The sequence below is a fragment of the Chlorocebus sabaeus genome, chromosome 6 (assembly GCF_047675955.1).
Source record: "Chlorocebus sabaeus isolate Y175 chromosome 6, mChlSab1.0.hap1, whole genome shotgun sequence".
Classification (NCBI taxonomy): domain Eukaryota; kingdom Metazoa; phylum Chordata; class Mammalia; order Primates; family Cercopithecidae; genus Chlorocebus; species Chlorocebus sabaeus.
In genome coordinates this window covers 50640360-50661565 of record NC_132909.1, presented here as the reverse complement: position 1 = coordinate 50661565, position 21206 = coordinate 50640360, and the positions used below count along the sequence as shown (strand labels likewise).

General features: G+C 42.6%; 1 protein-coding gene and 1 pseudogene across 1 annotated transcript; both read left to right on the top strand.

Annotated features, from left to right (window-relative positions):
* Positions 1 to 269: 269 nt before the first annotated feature.
* Positions 270 to 20969, top strand: LOC103233961 (uncharacterized). Its single transcript, XM_007995373.3, has 4 exons — positions 270 to 471; positions 15747 to 15873; positions 16072 to 16132; positions 16698 to 20969. Exons 1-4 carry the CDS (start codon positions 469 to 471, stop codon positions 19495 to 19497), a joined length of 2991 nt encoding a protein of 996 aa, XP_007993564.3. The 5' UTR covers positions 270 to 468; the 3' UTR covers positions 19498 to 20969.
* Positions 5719 to 6210, top strand: LOC103233960 (probable ribosome biogenesis protein RLP24 pseudogene; annotated as a pseudogene).
* Positions 20970 to 21206: the final 237 nt, after the last annotated feature.

The following is a 21206-nucleotide window of genomic DNA, read 5'->3' as shown; positions in this document are numbered from 1 at the left end:
AGACCCCGTTTCAGTTAATCAATCAACCAATCAATTTTATATATATATATATATATATATATACACATATGAAGTTCAGGAAAGTTTGGCGGAAATGCAAATATCCAAGGATCAGGGCACAGGGAGGGAGGTGGGCCTTAAAAAGGAAGTGAATAGAACCAGTCTGGCGCCGCAGGGCCCCATTATCCCGGGCTTCTGCTGTCACTCAGGGCTCAGAGGGCGAGGCGGGGCGCACGGTCCAATCAGGAGCGCCGGGGCGGGACCCTGACAACTGTTTTTCTTGGGAAGGAGAAGGCGGCGCACGCCCGCGGTCTCTTTTGTTGTTGTGGTAACGACCGTTGGAACTCTTTGAACTCTCGGCTCTGAGAGGCTCCAGGTTTCTCCGCCAGAGCTCCTGTCGCTCTGTCACCTGCGCTGTGTTCCTCTCTAGTCGCAGGAGCCCTGGGGAATAAAGTTGGGAGCTCAGGCATGGTGAGTGTGTGGGGCCAGGCATCCTGAGGCGGGGGCGAAGGGCTGGTTAGAACCGGCTGTGGCAGGTACCGGGCCTCCCCGCGGAGACGCCGGGGTCTGTGGGGCTGGGCCGGCATCCCTGACCCGGGGCATCCTGTCTCGTCCCTGCGCAGCGACTGCGGCCCCGGCCCCGGTCCCGGCCCCGGAGCCCATTTTGGGCAACTCCGAGCCCTCAGCCGCGGGTCTCCTCAGGTTGTGCTGGGCCATGGGGAGGATCATGGGGGGAATCCCGTCTCGGGTGTGGGGTTCTTGCGTCAGAAAAGCGGTGGTCTGTGGGGTCCCCAGTCGTCTTTTCTCCTCTTAAAAGTTAAAATGGCAGGGCGCGGTGGCTCACGCCTGTAATCCCAGCACTTTGGGAGGCCAAGGCAGGCGGGTCACCTGAGGTCAGGAGTTCGAGACCAACCTGACTAACATGGAGAAACCCCCGTCTCTACTAAAAATACAAAATTAGCTGGGCGTGGTGGCGTGTGCCTGTCATCCCAGCTACTCGGCAGGCTGAGGCAGAATCGCTTGAACCCGGGAGGTGGAGGTTGCAGTGAGCCGAGATCACACCACTGCACTCCAGTCTGGGCAACAAGAGTGAAACTCCACCTCAAAAAAAAAAAAAAGAGGCGCTGATAAAAATTCAAGAGTTTGTGCAAATGGGAATTCAGGAATGAGAAGCACGCAGTCATGGTGTGTGGTTTGTTTCCAGAAATGTGGAAATATTGCAGTTGAGTTGGATTTCAGTGCCCTCAGGTAGGACCTTAGTGCACTGCACACACTTCAGTCTGATTACTTAAGGTTTTTCCCACTGCCCACATGGACTGGTTTCCCCCTCCATTTTCCAAATCTGTGGTCTGCAGGGTCTCACAGCTTCCCCGCTATGACCCCAGCCTAACTCTTTAAAGGCTTGCGGTAGCATCTTACATTTTCAGTTCCCTTCTCATATTTCCAAACATTAACTTCCCTTCTCCAATTCACAGTATTATCAACTATTTGTCTTTTTTTTTTTTTTTTTTTTTTAAGATGGAGTCTCAGTCACCCAGGCTGAAGTGCAATGGTGCGATCTCGGTTGCAGCAATCTCTGCCTTCTGGCTTCAAGCGATTCTCTTGCTTCAGCCTCCCAGAGTAGCTGGAATTACAGGCGTCCACCAGCATGCCCGGCTAATTTTTGTATTTTTAGTAGAGACAGGGTTTCACCAGGTTGGCCAGGCTGGTCTCGAACTCCTGACCTGAAGTGATCCACCCAGCTCGGCCTCCCAAAGTGCTGGGATTACAGGCGTGAGCCAGCTGTCCGGCCTATTTGTTCTATATTGTACAATATATTCACCCTTTCCTTCAAACAGATGAAGCATTTTAATGGTTTCTTAATTTTTTTTTTAACAGAACCACGGGTGACTTTTAAAAATGTTTCTATTTCTGAACATTTCACATAAGAGGAAAGTAGAAAATAACGTCTTGACACTCCAGTGAAAAAAAACCCTTGTTCCTTTCCTCGTGTTATCTTTCCTTAGGGCACAAACACCTGCTCCGAATATCTTGCACTTGAGGTTTTGTTACCTGAAAGAAGGTTGTGAGTGTGAGCTGTCCAGGTCCTTGGCATTTTGAACGAATAATTGAACAAAACGCACTAACAAAGTAACTAATGAAACACAGGAAGGAAGCAACGAAAGAAAAGCAGAGATTTATTAAAGGGAGAAAGCACTCCAAGATGGGAGTGGGCCCAGCAAGTGGCTCAAGGACTCAGTTACAAAGTTTTCTAGGTTTTAAGCACTCCTTTTGAGGTCCCTTTTGGCTACCCCTTCTCTTGATGTAGGATTTAGTCCTGGATGAAGGATTTGGTCCCTGGCTAATTAAAGGCTGAGGTTAATTGATGCCCTATGCAGATACACTTTTCCTTTCCATCTGAGAAGGTGGAAGGGGAAGGGTTGTAAAGAGAGAGTAGTCTTTGATCCCATGGGTGAGATGGGATTTTTCCTTTTGGTTTAGCTTTTGGAAGTTGGCATTAATTGGCTTTAGGTTCCCTGCCCCCAGACCCAGGTGTTTTCCTTTTGATCCAGCTTTGGGAAGTCAGCATTTATTGGCCTTAGATTCCCTGACCCCAGACTTTGGTGTTTTTCCTTGATTCAGCTTTAGGAACTCGGCACAAATTGGCCTTAAGTTCCCTGCCTCCAGACCCTATTCTCTTGCCTCAGTTCCCCTTTGGAAACTTTGTGGGGTGATGTGTCTTCAGGAGACCCCTCCTATCTTTTCCTGATGTTGGGGTTTAGAACTGCCTGGGGCTACCCCAACATGCCCACACTTGCCATGTCTCTAGGAGGGTTTAGAGAGTATCACCCTTGGGGCCACTCTTCCCACAAGTTAGCATGTGGTGTGGGGGTGGGGCCTCCAAAGAGAGCCACTGAATTTTCCGGGGTGAAAGGAGATGACTGGTACACTCTTCATCTAGTTAGCCAACTCCTTGCCATGCTCAGCTTTTCTCCTCCAACTCCAGTTTCTGTTACTTTGAAACGTGGCTAGTCAGCCAATTGGATGGTGCTATTGAAGGAAAAGAGAAATGATTCCTGTCGTCTGGATTCTCTCAGACTAGTGGAAAAGAGAAATGATTCCTGTCGTCTGGATTCTCTCAGACTAGTGAATGAGGAATATGATTCCACAGGACAATGAAAACCCACCCCAACAGGGTGAAGCAAATCAAAATGTATGTGGGGTACACAGTGCGGTGGGGAATGATACAATACAGTGTTGACGAGAAACCGTCATTGAGCACATCAGTGAGCAGGATGGCAGTAGGATTTTGACAACTACAAGTGTCATATACCCACCAGTTTTGTTTGTTTGTTTGTTTTGAGACAGGATTTCACTCTTGTTGCCCAGGCTGGTGTGCAGTGGCTCAATCTCAGCCCACTGTCGCCTCTGCCTCCTGGGTTCAAGCAACTCTCCTGTCTCAGCCTGCTAAGTAGCTGGGATTACAGGTGCCGGCTAATATTTGTATTTTTAGTAGAGACAGGGTTTCACCATGTTGGCCAGGCTTGTCTCGAACTCCTGACCTCAGATAATCCACCCGCCTTGGCCTCCCAGAGTGCTGGGATTACATGCATGATCCCAGCCTGTAATCCCACACCTGGCCCACCAGTCTTATTTATTTACTGAGATGGAGTCTCACTCTGTTGCCCAGGCTGGAGTGCAATGGTGTGATCTTGGCTCACTGCAATCTCTGTCTCCCGGGTTCAAGTGATTCTCCTGCCCCAGCCTCCCAAGTAGCTGGGATTGCAGGTGCGTGCCACCACACCTGGATAATTTTGTATTTTAGTAGAGATGGGGTTTCACCATGTTGGTCAGGCTGTTCTCGAACTCCTGACCTCAGGTGATCCACCTGCCTTGACCTCCCAAAGTGCTGGGATTACAGGTGCAAGCCACTGTGCTCGGCCTGTACCCACCAGTCTTATACAAAAGAGTTTCACTGCCCTAAAAATCCCTTTTGCTTCATGTAGTCATCACACTTCCCTCCCTCTCTTCTACTAACCCCTTAATCCCTTTGCACAACCGATGATTTTATAGCCTCTAGAGTTTTGCCTTGTCCAGAATGTCATGTACCTGGAATCATGTTGTAAGTAGCCATTTCGACCTGTTCGTTTCATCTAAAAATACGCATTTAAAGTATCTTTGTGTCTTTGTGGCTTGATAACAGATTTATTATGTCTTTGTTTTACAAAATTTTAAAGAGATGGGGTCTCACTATGTGTTGCCCAGTGTGGTGGGCGGATCATGAAGTCAGGAGATCGAGACCATCCTGGCTGGCACGATGAAACCCCGTCTCTACTAAAAAAAAAAAAAAATACAAAAAATTAGCCGGGCGTGATAGTGGGTGCCTGTAGTCCCAGCTACTCAGGAGGCTGAGGCAGGAGAATAGCGTGAACCTGGGAGGCGGAGCTTGCAGTGAGTGGAGATTGCGCCACTGTACTCCAGCCTGGGTGACAGAGCGAGACTCTGTCTCAAAAAAATAAATAAAAATAAAAGTAAATAAATAATAAAATAAAAAATAAAAATTACATTTGGCCTGGCATGGTGACTCATTCCTGTGATCTCAGCACTTTGGGATTTACCCTATACCTATTTGGGCACACAAATCCTATAGCTGGAGGTAACCCCCTTAGGGAGTGAGGAGAATCATGGAAGTTAGGAGTGGTAATTTATTACATATATAGATAATAATAATGTTTTGTGTATATTAGGTTAAATAGTATAAATATTGTAATTGCTAGATTTACATGAATTGATAGGTTTAGGATTGTGAAAGAAGGATTAGATGTTAAAATTGTGATTATTTAATTTGTTGTGAGCAATTGCTGAATAGGCCAAGATATTTCAGAGTTGTTTGGTTAAGGCCCCCTTAACCAATCTCCCATAGTGTTGCAATCTCCCATAGTATGCTTAAGTCTGTTGATGGGTACTCTTGAAATAAAATGGAGATTGGTGCTAGTTTTTGTCATGTAAGGAGAATTACACTTGATATTAGTTAGACCCCTTGCATTACTTCAGAAGTAAAAGGGGGATAGTCCTAATTTTATCAACAGTGCTATGATAATTATAAGGGATACTGTTTGGTTTAGGGCTTTTGTGATTGTTCATTGTCTGGAGTGTATCATACTGTTGTTGATAACTACTAGGATCTCCTTGGATTAGAGATGCTGTTGCTTACGTAAGGAACTACTTTGGTGGTGACTTCTGTGGAACAGGCACTTTTCAGTTAGAATGGGGATAATGGCTAGCGTATTTCTAACCTGATTCAGATTAGGAGCCAATGTGAGTCCATTATTGTAGTCAGAGTCTCTGTGAAAATAGTATAAAAAGAATAGTGAGGAGATGTAGGGGATGAATTTGAATGGGAAGGATATAAACCAGCATTTTCAAGGTATGGGCTGGGTAGCTTATTTAACTGACCCTACTGTAGGATATGGTGTCCTTGGTACCATGGGGAATCTGGAATTCTCAGGAGTGACTTCAGTTCCTACAGTTCTAGTAATAAGAAGGTTTAAACCTCCATAATTTGTTCTATTAAAGTAACCATTTTATCATACATATTTTTTATGTTTGTGATGGGATACTAGATATTAGGATGGGCATTGAGATATACACACAGTGCTCGTGTCTGGGGTAAACAGTTTTTTCACAGAAGATGCATAAGTTGGGTGTTTGGTCGGTGGGGACCCACGCGGGTTCAACATGCGTATCAAGAAGTGTTATTTCTGTTTGGGGCCCATCTACCCTGGCCATGGCATGATGTTCTTCTGCAACAATTGCAAGGTGTTCAGGTTTTGTAAATCTACATGTCATAAAAACTTTAAAAAGAAGTACAATCCTCACAAGGTTAGGTGGACGAAAGCATTCCGGAAAGCAACCAGTAAAGAGCTTACAGTGGAAAATTCATTTGAATTTGAGAAACATAGAAATGAACCTATCAAATACCAGCAAGAGCTATGGAATAAAACTGTTGATGCAATGAAGAGAGTTGAAGAGATCAAACAGAAATGGCAAGCTGAATTTATAATAAACTGATTGAAGAAAAATAAAGAGCTGCAGAAAGCTCAGGATATCAAAGAAGTCAAGCAAAACATCCATCTTACCCTAGCTCCTTTTGCAGGCAAAGGGAAGCAGTTGGAAGAGAAAATGGTACAGCATTTACAACAGGATGTGGACATGGAATATGCTTCTTAAAAATCTCTGTAACCGCCGGGCGCGGTGGCTCAAGCCTGTAATCCCAGCACTTTGGGAGGCCGAGACGGGCGGATCACGAGGTCAGGAGATCGAGACCATCCTGGCTAACACGGTGAAACCCCGTCTCTACTAAAAATACAAAAAACTAAGCCGGGCGAGGTGGCGGGCGCCTGTAGTCCCAGCTACTCCGGAGGCTGAGGCAGGAGAATGGCGTAAACCCGGGAGGCGGAGCTTGCAGTGAGCTGAGATCCGGCCACTGCAGTCCAGCCCGGGCTACAGAGCAAGACTCCGTCTCAAAAAAAAAAAAAAAAAAAAAAATCTCTGTAACCATTTCTTTATGTACATTTGAAAAAGCCCCTTGGAGAATTAGAACTGCTAAATTCTTAGTTTTTTTTTATATAAGGTCACTTAAATGAAAAGTGATTAAAATATATTTTTCCTACATTGCTATCTACAAAACATCAGATATTACGGATATTAGATTGAATCTCAGTGTTAAATATTCATGGATAGATGTACTTAAGTAAAATCATGAAAATTCTACTTATAACTATAGAAGTGAATTGTGGACATAACATGGTTATACCATTTGGATAATGGCACTTGGCAGCATTTATATAATAACTAATGGCAAAAATTCATGGCTAGTGATGTATAAAATAAAATATTATTTGGAGTAAAATATTTATTTAAAGTTATAGAAGGGAAATACAACAAGGACCTAACAATTTGTATGACAGTGTCAAATATTATTTTGATTTTAGTATTTCCCGTTTGGGTTTATTTGCATCTTAGAAGAGCATAATGGCATTGTTTGATGAAGCCTCATGCTGCACTGTTTTGACCTGGTTTAATCGTTCTGATAGGTAGTTGTGGATATTGGGGATGAGAACTGAATAATCTTTGCCTGGAATGGCACTGCACTCTAGAATTTCCACTTTGGAGAATACTCAGTTCTAACTTGTGATTCCTGGTAGAGCAAACTTTATTTTTCTAGACTAGCAATAATCTAGAAGTAGAGGAATCTCATTGCCTTTTAAAATCTATTATGTGGTTTTATTTTAAAAAGTTCTTGTCGCCAGGCATGATGGCTCATGCCTGTAATTCCAGCACTTTGGGAGGCCGAGGAGAGCAGATCACAAGGTCAGGAGTTCGAGACCATCCTGGCTAACACGGTGAAACCTTGTCGCTACTAAAAATACAAAAAATTAGCCAGGCATGGTGGCACGTGCCTGTAGTCCCAGCTACTTGGGAGGCTGAGCCAGGAGAATCGCTTGAACCCAGGAGGTGGAGATTGCAGTGAGCCGAGATGGCACCACTGCACTCCAGCCTGGGCAACAGAGTGAGACTCAGTCTCAAAAAAAAACAAAGAACAAAAAAACAAACTCTTGTTTTTTTGAAAAGTCGAATTTAGGGGAAAACATCTGTTCATTCTTTGCATGTAAAACCAATTTAAAAGTAAAAAAAAAAAAAAAATATGTAAGTGATTATACCAAAATCCATGGGTATGATACCTGAATTCATAAGAATAAAATTGTGTTTTTCTTTTTTTTTCTTTTGAGACAGTCTTGCTCTGTTGCCCAGGCTGGGCATGCAGTGGCGTGATCTCAGCTCAGTGCAACCTCTGCCTCCCGGGTTCCAGCAGTTCTCATGCCTTGGCCTCTCAAGCAGCTGGAATTACAGGCACGCGCCACGACGCCTGGCTAAGTTTTGTATTTTTAGTAGAGACAGGGTTTCACCATGTTGCCCATGTTGCCCAGGTTGCAACTGTTTTTTTTTGTTTTTGTTTTTTTTTGAGATAAGAGTCTCCCCCAGGCTGGAGTGCAATGGCATAATCTTGGCTCACTGCAACCTCTGCCTCCTGGGTTCAAGTGATTCTATTGCCTCAGCCCCCTGAGTAGCTGGGATTACAGGTGTGTGCCACCATGCCCAGCTAATTTTTTGTATTTTTAGTAGAGATGGGGTTTCACCATGTTGGTCAGACTGGTCTCGAACTCCTGACCTGGTGATCCGCCCGCCTCGGCCTCCCAAAGTGCTGGGATTACAGGCATGAGCCACCGCGCCCAGCCTAAGGCAACTTCTTATGGGATCGTCTGGGCTACTGCTTGGAGTGTGCCAATTAGTGCGTATTTTGAATTGGATGTTCATCCTGATCATAAAATGCAGTAGATGGCTAAACTTGATGGGCTAGAATAAATAATACTCCTGTATTTATATTAAGAAATGGGGGTCAGGGCGAGGTAGGTGTGATGGTATAAAGGAGGATGGATGGATGGCATTAGTGGTTGTAATGGTTCTGTTTTTTGTTGTTGTTGTTGTTGTTGTTGTTTGTTTGTTTGTTTTTGAGATGGAGTTTCGCTCTTGTTGCCCAGGCTGGAGTGCAATGGTGCGATCTGAGCTCACCACAACCTCTGCCTTCCAGGTTCAAGTTGTTTGAGATGCTTGTTTCCCAGTGCTGTAAAGAAATAGCATTTGAGGGCCGGGCGCGGTGGCTCAAGCCTGTAATCCCAGCACTTTGGGAGGCCGAGGCGGGTGGATCACGAGGTCAGGAGATCGAGACTATCCCGGCTAACATGGTGAAACCCCGTCTCTACTAAAAATACAAAAAACTAGCTGGGCGTGGTGGCGGGCGCCTGTAGTCCCAGCTACTTGGGAGGCTGAGGCGGGAGAATGGCGTGAACCCGGGAGGCGGAGCTTGCAGTGAGCCGAGATCGCGCCACTGCACTCCAGCCTGGGAGACACAGCGAGACTCCGTCTCAAAAAAAAAAAAAAAAAAAAAAAAAAAGAAATAGCATTTGAACATAAATTAAATTTTTTTAGTAAGGCCATTTTAATACTTTCTGCAGAAAGGGTACATTTGTTAGCAGTTTTGTTACCAGAGTATACTGAACAAAGGAGATAGGGTTATTTATAACCTGATGTGTCCACCTTACTGCTGTGTTTGGTTTCCACTGGCTGGAACGGGACCTCATATTTTGTATTTGTTCTGATTGGCTAATAACTTAGAACTTTTTAAGAGAGGCAAAGACAGAGGAGAATAAAGGAAGAAGTAACTTGTGGAATGTTGAGAAAGGTACAAACACCTTTAAGGAAGAGGAACAGGCTATGACTTAATGTTTGCTCGGACCAGTATAAGCATGCCAGGGCAAATATTTAGGCTAAATTGTGGGAGTTAAGAATATAAAGTATATTGATTTTTGCTTATTACGGTGAGTAGATATTTAAGAATGTTAGTATAAGTTTTTGAATACATTTTGCGTTTAAGAGAAGTTATAATTTATTTTTAATTAGATGGGGAGGAAAGTTTTTGAAGAGGAACCTCTACTTTAGTTTTTACAAAATGATTCTCCTGCTCAGTCTCCCCAGTAGCTGGGATTACAGGCATGTGCCACCATGCATGGCTACTTTTGTATTTTTAATAGAGATGGGGTTTTAATAGAGATAGAGTCAGGGTGGTCTCGAACTCCTTACTTCAGATGATCTGCCCACCTTGGCCTCCCAAAATGCTGGGATTACAGACATTAGCCACCATGCCCAGCCTGTAGTGGTTCTTTAATGAGCAGCTTTATTGCTTTGGCAAAGGGTTGGAATAATCCATATGAGCCTATGATGTTAGGTCCCTTGCAGAGTTGTATGTAACCTAAACTATTCATTCAACAAATGTTAAGAATGCTATAGTGAGAATGTTGGGAATAAGTAGGAGAAGGTTAATGATAAACTTACTGTTAAGAAGAAGGATTTACTTTGACTAGTACGTCTTAGTCAAAATCATTTTGAGGTTATATTGTGCTGTGAGGTCACCTCAACTAAAATTTTTAGTTCACTGGATAAAATGTTAATACCTGTTAAGTTAGGCTAATTATTAGATATGTAGACTAATAAATTTAAGTTCCATAGAATCTTCTCATCATATTTAAGTATTCTTCCTCTTCATAGATAGGTCAATTGTACTGATAAAAAGTAAGAGACAGCTAAACCCTCATATGACCAGTCTTACAAGTCTCTGTTTCACGAACAAATGATTATGCTACGCTTGTACAGTCAAGGTAATGGGGCCACTAAACATGTCACTGAGCAGAAAGTGCCGGTTTTTGGTGATGTTTTTGGTAAACAGGCAGGGTTTGGTTTTGCTGAGTTCCTTTTACTTTTTAAAATCTTTCCTTAGTGCTTGCCTGTGTTGGCTTAACAATTTGGAGAAAATAATTAGCTTGTAGGTTTGATTAGTTATATTGAGTTGTTAACTGTCAGTGGATGGTAACTATGCACTTTAATACACATTTTATTTATTTATTTTTGAGACGAAGTTTTCACTCTTCTTGCCCAGGCTGGAGTGCAGTGGCGCCATCGTGGCTCACTGTAACCTCTGCCTCCTGGGTTCAAGCAATTCTCCTGCCTCAGCCTCCCAAGCAGCTGGGATTACAGGCATGCGCAGCTAATTTTGTATTTTCACTAGAGACAGGGTTTCACTGGGTGGGTCAGGCTGGTCTCGAACTCTTAACCTCAGGTGATCTGCTTGCCTCGGCCTCCCAAAGTGCCGGGATTACAGGTGTGAGACACTGTGCCCAACCCTTATACATATTTTATAGTAGGTTGTAGAAGTTCCCTTGTATTCCTGATTTCTATTTTGAAGGAGTGTTGAGGTTTGTCACTTTTTTTTTTTTTGCATGTGTTTGGATGGTGGTTTTTGACATTGATTCTGTAACTATCGTGCATTGTATAAGTTGATTTTTAGAAATGTTAAGCAGTGTTGCTTCCACGAATTAAATCCCACTTTATCATAGGGTACAGATGTTGTCATATATGGGTGGATTCTCTTTGCAAGTGTATTGTTGAGGCTTTGTGTGTTAACATTTAAAGAGATATTAATGTATAGTATTATGGTCTAGCATTATAATATGCATATATATACACACATGTATATACATGCACAAATGAAGTATATATAGTATATAGTTATGATAGATAACTGGTAAATATTATATATAACTTGTAATGTTGTATATAGCTGTTATATATAAATGGCATTATGGTAAACAGCTTAATGTAATATGCCATTATAGTATACTAAATTTATATAGTTTTAGTCTCCAATGTATAGTGGGTTTCAATTCTATGTCAGCCTGCAGAATTATTCAAATACCCCATTCTCATCCTCCCATGGGAACAAAGGATAATCTTACCCTCTTGATGCTACAGTGTGCCGTTCAAAAATATTCATGATCATGGATTTAGGAAAGATTCTATGATGTGACAATACAAGCACTAGGAACAAAGAAAAAATATGTAATTTAGACTGCATTGAAATTTTAAACTTGTGTTTCAAAGGACACCATACCAGCAAGACATTGAAAAGCATATGGCCATACCAGCCTGAATGCACCTAATCTTTTTTGATCTCAGTTCCTACCAGGATTGGGTCTGGTTATTACTTGTATGAGAGTAATACTGGGAATACCGTGTGCTGTACACTTTAAAAAAAGAAAAGGGGCCAAGTGCATTTGCTTATACCTGTAATCCCAGCACTTTGGGAGGCTGAGGTGGGTGGATTGCTTGAGCTCAGCAATCGTAGTTCAAGACCGGCCTCAAGAACATGGTAAAACCCTATCTCTACCAAAAATACAAACAATTACCTGGGGGTGGTGGTACGCACCTTTGGTCCCCTCTACTTATGAGGCTGAGGTAGGAGGATGGTTTGAGCCTGGAAGGTGGAAGTTGCAGTGAGCTGAGATGATGCCACTACACTCCACCCTGGGTGATAGAGTGAGACTCTGTCTCAAAACAAGGAAGAGAAACTTTCTTTTTTTTTTTGAGACGCAGTTTTGCTGTTGTTGCTCAGGCTGGAGTGCAATGGTGCAATCTTGGCTCACCGCAACCTCTACTTCCCGTGTTCAAGTGATTCTCCTGCCTCAGCCTCCCGAGTAGCTGGGATTACAGACATGCACCACCACGCCCAGCTAATTTTGTATTTTTAGTAGAAATACAAAATTATACTGTGTTGGTCAGGCTGGTCTCGAACTCCCAACCTCAGGTGATCTGCCCGCCCAGGCCTCCCAAAGTGCTGGGATTACAGACGTGAGCCACCATGCCCAGTCAAGGAAGAGAAACTTGATGAATTATCATGGGTTGAGGAAATGGAATTTGATTGAGTATCAAGTTTTGGGGGGATTCTCCCTGAACTCCCTTAGAAGGATTTTTGATGTAACTGGGCTCTGCATGAGAAGGACAAAATGGGTCAAGAAGAGGGCCTGAGCAGCCTGACTCACCTTTGGTCAAGGAAGGAAGGAGTCCGTAAGACTCCCGCAGCTGGCTCTTTTTAGGAATGACAATCCCTAAATATATGGTTCCCTCATTATATTCCAAAATACCTGCTTTCCCTCCCTAAAGGACGTCTTCAATTATGGATCCACCCTGACATATTTGAAAGAGCTGCAGGATTTTAATCGTTTTTTATTTTCCCACAGAGCCATATATGACTGTATTTAAAATTTTATTATGTTGACTGGGTACATTGGCTCACGTCTGTAATCCCAGCACTTTGGGAGGCCGCGGTGGATAGATGACGAGGTCAGGAGATCGAGACCATCCTGGCTAACACGGCAAAACCCTATCACTACTAAAATACAAAAAAAAAAAATTAGCCGGGCGTGGTGACGGGCACCTGTAGTCCCAGGTACTCAGGAGGCTGAGGCAGGAGAATGGGCGTGAACCTGGGAGGCAGAGCTTGCAGTGAGCTGAGATCGTGCCATTGCACTCCAGCCTGGGCAACAAGAGCAAAACTCCATCTCAATAAAACAAGACAAAAAAATCCACAAAAATTAGCCGAGTGTGGTGGTGGGCACCTATAATCCCAGCTACTCAGGAGGCTGAGGCAGGACAATTGCTTGAACCCAGGAGGCTGAGGTTGCAGTGAGCCAAGATTGCGCCATTGCACTCCAGCCCGGGTGACAGAGCAAGACTCTGACTCAAAAAAAAAATAAGTACACCTAATAATTCCTGATGTTAAGCACCTTTTCACGTATGTTGTGGTCATTTGGATGTATCTTGGAGAAATGTTATTGGAGTACATTGGCTATCTTTTTTTTTTTTTTTGAGACGGAGTCTCGCTGTCTTGACCCATCTGGAGTGCAATGGCATGACCTTGGCTCACTGCAACCTCCGCCTCCCACGGGGCTGGGATTACAAGTGTCTACCACCACCCGCAGCTAATTTTTGTGTTTTTAGTGTAGTCGGGGTTTCAGCATGTTGCCAGACTGGTCTCGAACTACTGACCTCCAGTGATCTGCCCGCCTTGCCCTCCCAAAGAGTTGGGATTACAGCTGTGAGCCACTGCATCCAGCCCATTGCCTATATTTTGGTCAAGTAGTTTTACACTTAGGACAGTAATTTATTTGTTTATTATTTTTTTTTAGACGGAGTCTCGTTCTGTCACCAGGCTAGAGTGCAGCGACCCGATCTCGGCTCACTGCAACCTCCGCCTCCCAGGTTCAATCAATTCTTTTGCCTCAGCCTCCTGAGTAGCTGGGACTACAGGTGTACGCCACCATGCCCAGCTAATTTTTATATTTTTAATAGAGACAGGGTTTCACTGTGTTAGCCAGGATGGTCTCGATCTCCTGACCTCGTGAGCCACCTGCCTTGGCCTCCCAAAGTGAATTTATTATTTTTAATTACTATAAAGTAAAATTACATTTTACTAGCTTAAGCAATTTTAAGTGTACAATTAATTTACTTGGACAACTCTGTATAACTTACCTATGATGAATCATACTCTGTTTTGTGTGTGTGTGTGTGTGTGAGAGAGAGAGACTGCCATTGTGTAATTTCCATAGCGTCGTGAATTTTCATGCATAAAGCATGGGACAGGGTGTTATTTTCTAAGATTAAATCATATTTCATTGTATTTAGATGCCTACCACATTTTTGTATGCATACAACCATCAGTGGACATGTGGATGGATCCAGCTCTTGGCCATTGTCAACAGTAGTTTTCAAATATGTCTCCATGACCTGGTTTTCTATTTTTTTTTTTTTTTTTTAATTCGGTATACATAGACCTACAAGTCAGCCACTGGAAGATATGGTAATTTTGTTTGTTTTTGAGACTGAGTCTCGCTCTGTCACCCAGGCTGCAGTGCAGTGGCGCAGTCTTGGCTCACTGCACCCTCCACCTCTCAGATTCCAGCGATTCTCCTGCCTCAGCCTCCCAAGTAGCTGGGATTACAGGTGTGTGCCACAACACCCGGCTAATTTTTGTATTTTTAGTAGAGACAGGGTTTTGCCATTTTTGCCAGGCTGGTCCCAAACCGCTGACCTCAGGTGATCTGCCCTGCTCGGCCTCCCAAAGTGCTGGGATTATAGGCATGAGCCACCTTTCCTGGCCGTAATTTTGTTATTTTTAAAGGCACTATCATACTATTTTCCAGAAAGGCTGAACCATTAATAATCCTTGAGACAGAGCACATGTTTGCTTTCTCCCTCTGTGAATGGTGGCCTCTCATAAGCAAAAGTTTGTTTTGTTTTGTTTTTGTTTTTGTTTTCAGACAGAGTCTCGCTCTGTCTCCATGCTAGAGTACATAGAGTGGCATGATCTCAGCTCACTGAACCTCCACCTCCTGGGTTCAAATGATTCTCGTGCCTCAGTCTCCCAAGTAGCTGGCATTAGAGGTATGTTCTACCACACCCAGCTAATTTTCTTATTTTTAGTAGAGACGGGTTTCACCATGTTGCCCAGGCTGGTCTCAAACTCCTGGTTTCAAGTGATTTGCCCACCTCAGCCTCCAATAGTGCTGGGATTACAGGCGTGAGCCACCACACCTGTTCACACAAACATTTTTATGTTTGGTAAATATTTACCTTTTTGTTACGATTGGGCACCCTGGGGTTTTACTTCTCAACCTTGTTGACATTCAGCTATGAGCAATTTGGTTACAATTTAGGCTTTACTACCCAAGCAGAGATCCCCAGAATTGCTTCTTCTCATGCGTTCGGTTTTTTGTTTTTGTTTTTGTTTTCGTTTTTTTTTTTTTAGCTATTTATAACTGTCTTAGTTAGATTGATGGACCCCTCACAAAATCCAGTTGTTTGTTTCTGTCATTGGTATTTAGAACAAAATCTACTTCCTAGATATCATCAAATTTTAAACTTGGGAACAGACATTTTCAAGGATACACAGCCTCAAGACTCCTTATGTTAACTTTTTTCTGCATGCGAATTCACAGGACTTGGTTACAGCAGGCACTACAGACCCACACTACAAACAGACATTAGGGGCAGCCCAGATAGCACACCTTTTTATGTGGATTCACCGGAAACTCACACATTTTCCTGTTCTGCTGTTGCTTTACCCCATGGTTAAATTGTAGCATCAGAATTCCTTTATGGAAGAAAGTGAGTATAAGCAGAGAGTAAGAGGTCTGATGTCCAAGTAATGAAATCTTTGGAGTCCATAGCATTGTGAGAACTTCTTAGGAATAGGGTATAGATGTCCAGTGTTATCAGTCTCACCCATCCTTCTCTACACATGTGGGATGTTTCAGGACTCAATGACCTTTGAGGATGTGGCTGTGAACTTCACTCCAGAAGAGTGGGCTTTGCTGGATCCTTCCCAAAAGAATCTCTACCAAGAAGTGATGCAAGAAACCTTAAGGAACCTGGCCTCTATAGGTAAGGGTGACAACATTACTCAGTGAATTAGAGAAGTGTTTCTCATTCATCAGTTCTGTTGAGTAATTTGGAATATGGACAGGCAATACTTTGATGAATAAATGAGGAATGGTTGCAGTGTATCATAAACATAGAATCAAATAATTATTTCATGATTTTATACTAATTCAGGCCTATGTATCTGTGTCTGTATTTTAGGGAAAAAATGGAAAGACCAGAACATTGAAAATGAGTACAAAAATCCCAGGAGCAGCCAAAGGTAATCTGCACTCACAAGACAAAGCACTGTCTCTAGAAAATTTTAGAATGGGAGGAAATGTTAAAAAGAAGGAAACAAACAAAAAAGCTGAGTTCCATTGTATTTATTCTTAGAATATTTTCTCTAAAAACATGCATTTATTTGTGACATAGGCATAAGCCATGGTGTCCAAGCCTATAATCAGCCCTTTGGGAGGGGGAGGTTCAGACCAGAGTATTGCATGAGCCCAGGAGTCAGGCTACACTGAGCCATGATGACATCATTGGACTGTAGCCTGGGCAACAGGGCAAGATTCTCACTCAGAAACAAAATTAAAAGACAAAGAGGTTTTGTATTTGTACAGTAGTTTACATGGAAATAGTATTAAGCCCCATATCAATATTTTTTGATAATAGATATGGCTGGGCCATCTTGTAGACCGTGTGGTCCATTCATGTTCAAACAATTCAGACAGAGTAGAAAACCTACACTTTGCTGGATCATGTTAAAAATGCAAGTGTAAGACTTGTGAATGAATATAAAGATCACTGATAAACGCATTAAGTGTGCTTTTCATTTTTCACAGAGGTCTTATGGAAGAGAGACTATTCGAAAGTGAAGGTCATCAGCATGGAGAAATTTTGACCCAGGTTCTGGATGACATGCTGAAGAAGAAAACTGGAGTAGAATCATGTGAAAGGAATGTGTGTGAGGTCGGCATGGGTCATTTATCCCTTAATAAGCACACCAGAGCTGACACTGGACACAAGCCATATGAGTATCAGGAATATGGACAGAAGCTATATAAATGTACATACTGTGAGAAAGCCTTCAGCTACCTCCCCTACTTTCGCAGACATGTAATTGCACACACTGGAGAAAAACTCTATGAATGTAAGGATTCTGGGAAGGCATTTAGTTTTTCCATTTCTTTTCATAGACATAAAAGAGCTCACTCTGGAGGGAATCCCTATGAATGTAAACAATCTGGAAAACCCTTTGGATGCACCTCAGAACTTCGAATGCATGCAAGGACTCACAGTGTAGAGAAACCTTACAAATGTAAGAAATGTGAAAAAGCATTTAATAACATATCTTCCTTTCAAATACATGAAAGAATGCACAGAGGAGGGGACCATCAAGCATGTAAGGGTTCTGGGAAGACATACCGTTTTTTTGGTTTCTATCACAGACATAGAATGCTTCACGCTAGCGGGAAATTTTATGGATGTAAGAAATGTGGGAAAGCCTTTATTAGTTTCTGTGCCTTTCGATACCATCAAAGGACTCACACTAAAGAGAAATCCTATGCACGTAAACAATGTGGGAAAGCCTATATTTCTTCCATTTCTTTTCGATATCATCAGTTGAGTCACACTGGAGTGAAACACTACGAGTGTAAGCAGTGTGGCAAAGGCTTCAGTTTGCCCAATTCCATTCGATGTCATGAAATGACTCACACTGGAGAGAAACCCTATAAATGTAAGCAATGTGGGAAAGCTTTCAGATGTGCCTCAAGCCTCCAGATACATGGAAGGACTCACACTGGGGAGAAACCCTATGAATGTAAACAGTGTGGTAAAGTCTATCGTTATTGGAGTGGCCTTCGAGTACATGAACTAACTCACATTGGAAAAAAGCCTTACGAATGTAAGGAATGTGGGAAATCATTCTATAGTTCCGGTTTCCTTCTAAATCATAAAAGGATCCACACTAGGGAGAAACCTTATGAATGCAAGGAATGTGGGAAAGCATTTGGTAATCCCATATCCTTTCAAAAACATGAAAGGAGTCACAGAAAAGAGAAGCCTTATGAATGTAAGGAATGTGGGAAGGTATTCAGTTTTTCTAGTTCCCTTCGGAGACATGAAAGGACACACACTGAAAAACCCTGTGAATGTAAACAACATGGGAAAGGATCTTTTCGTAGAAGCTGTTCTAGGCACATGAAGATACACACTGGAGAGATACTTCATAAACGTAAGATTCGTGGAAAAGTCTTTCATTCTCCCAGTTCATTTCAAACACGTGAAAGATCTCACACTAGAGAAAAATGCTATAAATGCAAGCAATGTGGAAAACCCTTCATTTATTTCAATGCCTTTCAACATCATCAAAGGAGCCACACTGGAGAGAACCCCTGTGAGTGTAAGCAATGTGGGAAAGCCTATATTTCTTCCACTGCTTTTCAGTGTCATGAATTGAGTCACACTGGAGCAAAACGCTATAAGTGTAAGCAATGTGGCAAAGGCTTCAATTTGCCCAGTTCCATTCGATATCATGAAATGACTCACACTGGAGAGAAACCCTATGAATGTAAGCAATGTGGGAGAGCTTTCAGATCTGCCTCGCACCTTCAAACACATGGAAGGACTCACAGTGGGGAGAAACCCTATGAATGTAAACAGTGTGGTAAAGTCTGTCGTTACTGGAGTGGTCTTCGAATACATGAACTAACGCATATTGGAAAAAAGCCTTATGAATTTAAGAACCGTGGGAAATCATTCTATAGTTCCAATTTCTTTCAAAATCATAAAAGAGTCCACACTAGAGTGAAGACATATGAATGCAGGGAATGTGGGAAAGCATTTGATAATCCTACATCCTTTCAAAAGCATGAAGGGAGTCACAGAAAAGAGAAGCCTTATGAATGTAAGGAATGTGGGAAGGTATTTGGTTTTTCCAGTTCCCTTCGGAGACATGACAGGACACACATAGGTAAAAAACACTACGAACATAAACAACGTGGCAAAGGATTTTCTCATCTTAGAAGCTTTTCTAGACACATGAATACTGGAGAGAGATCCCATAAATCTAAGATATGTGGAAAAGTCTTTCATTCTCCCAGTTCATTTCAAGCACATGAAAAATCTCACACTAGAGAGAAACGCTATAAATGCAAGCAATGTGGGAAAGCCTTCATTTATTTCAGTGCCTTTCAGTGTCATCAAGGGAGTCACACCAGAAAGAAGCCCCATGAATGTAAGCAATGTGGGAAAGCCTATGTTTCTCCCATTTCTTTTCGATATCATCAGTTGAGTCACACTGGAGCGAAACGCTATGAGTGTAAGCAATGTGGCAAAGGCTTTAATTTACCCAGTTCCATTCGATATCATGAAATGACTCACACTGGAGAGAAACCCTATGAGTGTAAGCAATGTGGGAAATATTTCAGATGTGCCTCAAGCCTCCGAATACATGGAAGGACTCACACTGGGGAGAAACCCTGTGAATGTAAACAGTGTGGTAAAGTCTATCGTTATTGGAGTAGCCTTCGAATACATGAACTAACTAATACTGGAAAAAAGCCTTATGAATGTAAGGAATGTGGGAAATCATTCTATAGTTCCGGTTCCTTTCTACATCATAAAAAGAAACTACACTAGGGAGAAGCCTTATGAATGTAAGGAATGTGGGAAGGTATTCAGTTTTTCTTGTTCCCTTTGTAGACATGAAAGGACACACACTGGAAAAAAGCCCTATGAATAAACAACGTGGGAAAGGATTTTTCATATCTTCCATGGAGCTTTGAATGCATGAAAAGATACATTACAGAGAAATGCTAAATGTAAGGGGTGTATACAAGCATTTAGTAATTTCTCTTCCTTACTTATACGTGGAAGGATGCACACTGGAGAGAAGCCATATGAATGTAAGAATTGTGGGAAAGCCTTCACATCTGCCAAGAACCTTCAAAATCGTGGAAGGACAGACACCAGAGAGAAACCATGTGAATGCAAGCAATGTGGCAAAGCTTTCATTTGTTCCAGTTCGTGTCAGCAACATGAAGAGATACATTCTGTTAATATGCATTCAATTATCCCAATTCCTTTGAAACACAGAAAAAGAGTAGGGAAAGGACCTGTGAGATAATTTATTTCTGAGTTGAGAAGAGCTACCGGTGACTGGACAGTTAAATCTGGATGTATTTAGATATTTAGATGGTTCTGATACAATTCATCTATAGCCAATCTTTTTTTTTTTTAATTTTTTCATTTTTTAGATGGAGTCTTGCTCTGTTGCCCAGGCTGCAGTGCAGTGGCATGATTTCAGCTCACTGCAACCTCTGCCTCCCGGGTTCAAGCAATTCTTCTGCCTCAGCCTCCCAAGTAGCTGGGATTACAGGCAACCGCCATCACGCCTGGCTAATTTTAGAGATGGGGTTTCACCATGTTGGCCAGGCTGGTCTCAAACTCCTGATCTCAAGTGATCCACCTCGGCCTCCCAAAATGCTGGAATTATAGATGTGAGCCACTGCACCCTGCCACTTATAGCCAATCTTAATGAGATTTCATAGGCACAGACAAGGGAGGTGTCAGTCACATATTAGAGGCACCACACAGGGAGAGCAGTGTGTGGCCACCTGCTTCAGCCCATTTTTTCTGATTCTCTTGCTTGCAAATTAAGAGGATTCTCCAAATCCTTGACTTTCCTTTTCTCAGAGTCATAGTTCTCCAGAGATGTTGCCAGATGATTCACATTAAAGGTACATTTCCAGTTGGCTTTTTTATTCCAGATATTAGTAAATGATTACCAGAGAACTAATTCAAACTGTCATGGTTGGAAATACTCTGATGGTCAACTCCCTAATCTATAGAGTGAGTTAAGGTCTATGCTCTTTTGCAAGCATTGTTCTAGTGGCAGTGACCCTGTTCATGATTCAGCCTGACATTTACTATGCTTCCCTGAAAACCAACTAGATGGGAACTTGTTTCTCTCCTGCATTGTGTAGTGACTGGTGTCACCCAGGACTTTTATGTGAGAAAAAGCACCTTGCTCTTAATGTGGGAATTTTGAGTGTTTTTTGTAATGCCTCAGTTTATTCTTATTTATGGTTGATTATATGTGATTAAGAACACTTGCTATTTATGTCTGATCCCACAAATCAGCACTCACTTTATTTGCAAACCACTAAATTTTATGTAAGAGGTGTAGTAATTGGGAATGTGAACCGAAGTTATACGTTACATTCTTTCTCTTTATTTACATGTCTCCCTTTCTATAGGCCTCTTCCCCCCACTCCCCGCCCCTGCACCTTTTTGAGACAGTCTGTCACCAGACTGGAGTGCAGTGGCGCAATCTCGGCTCACTGCAA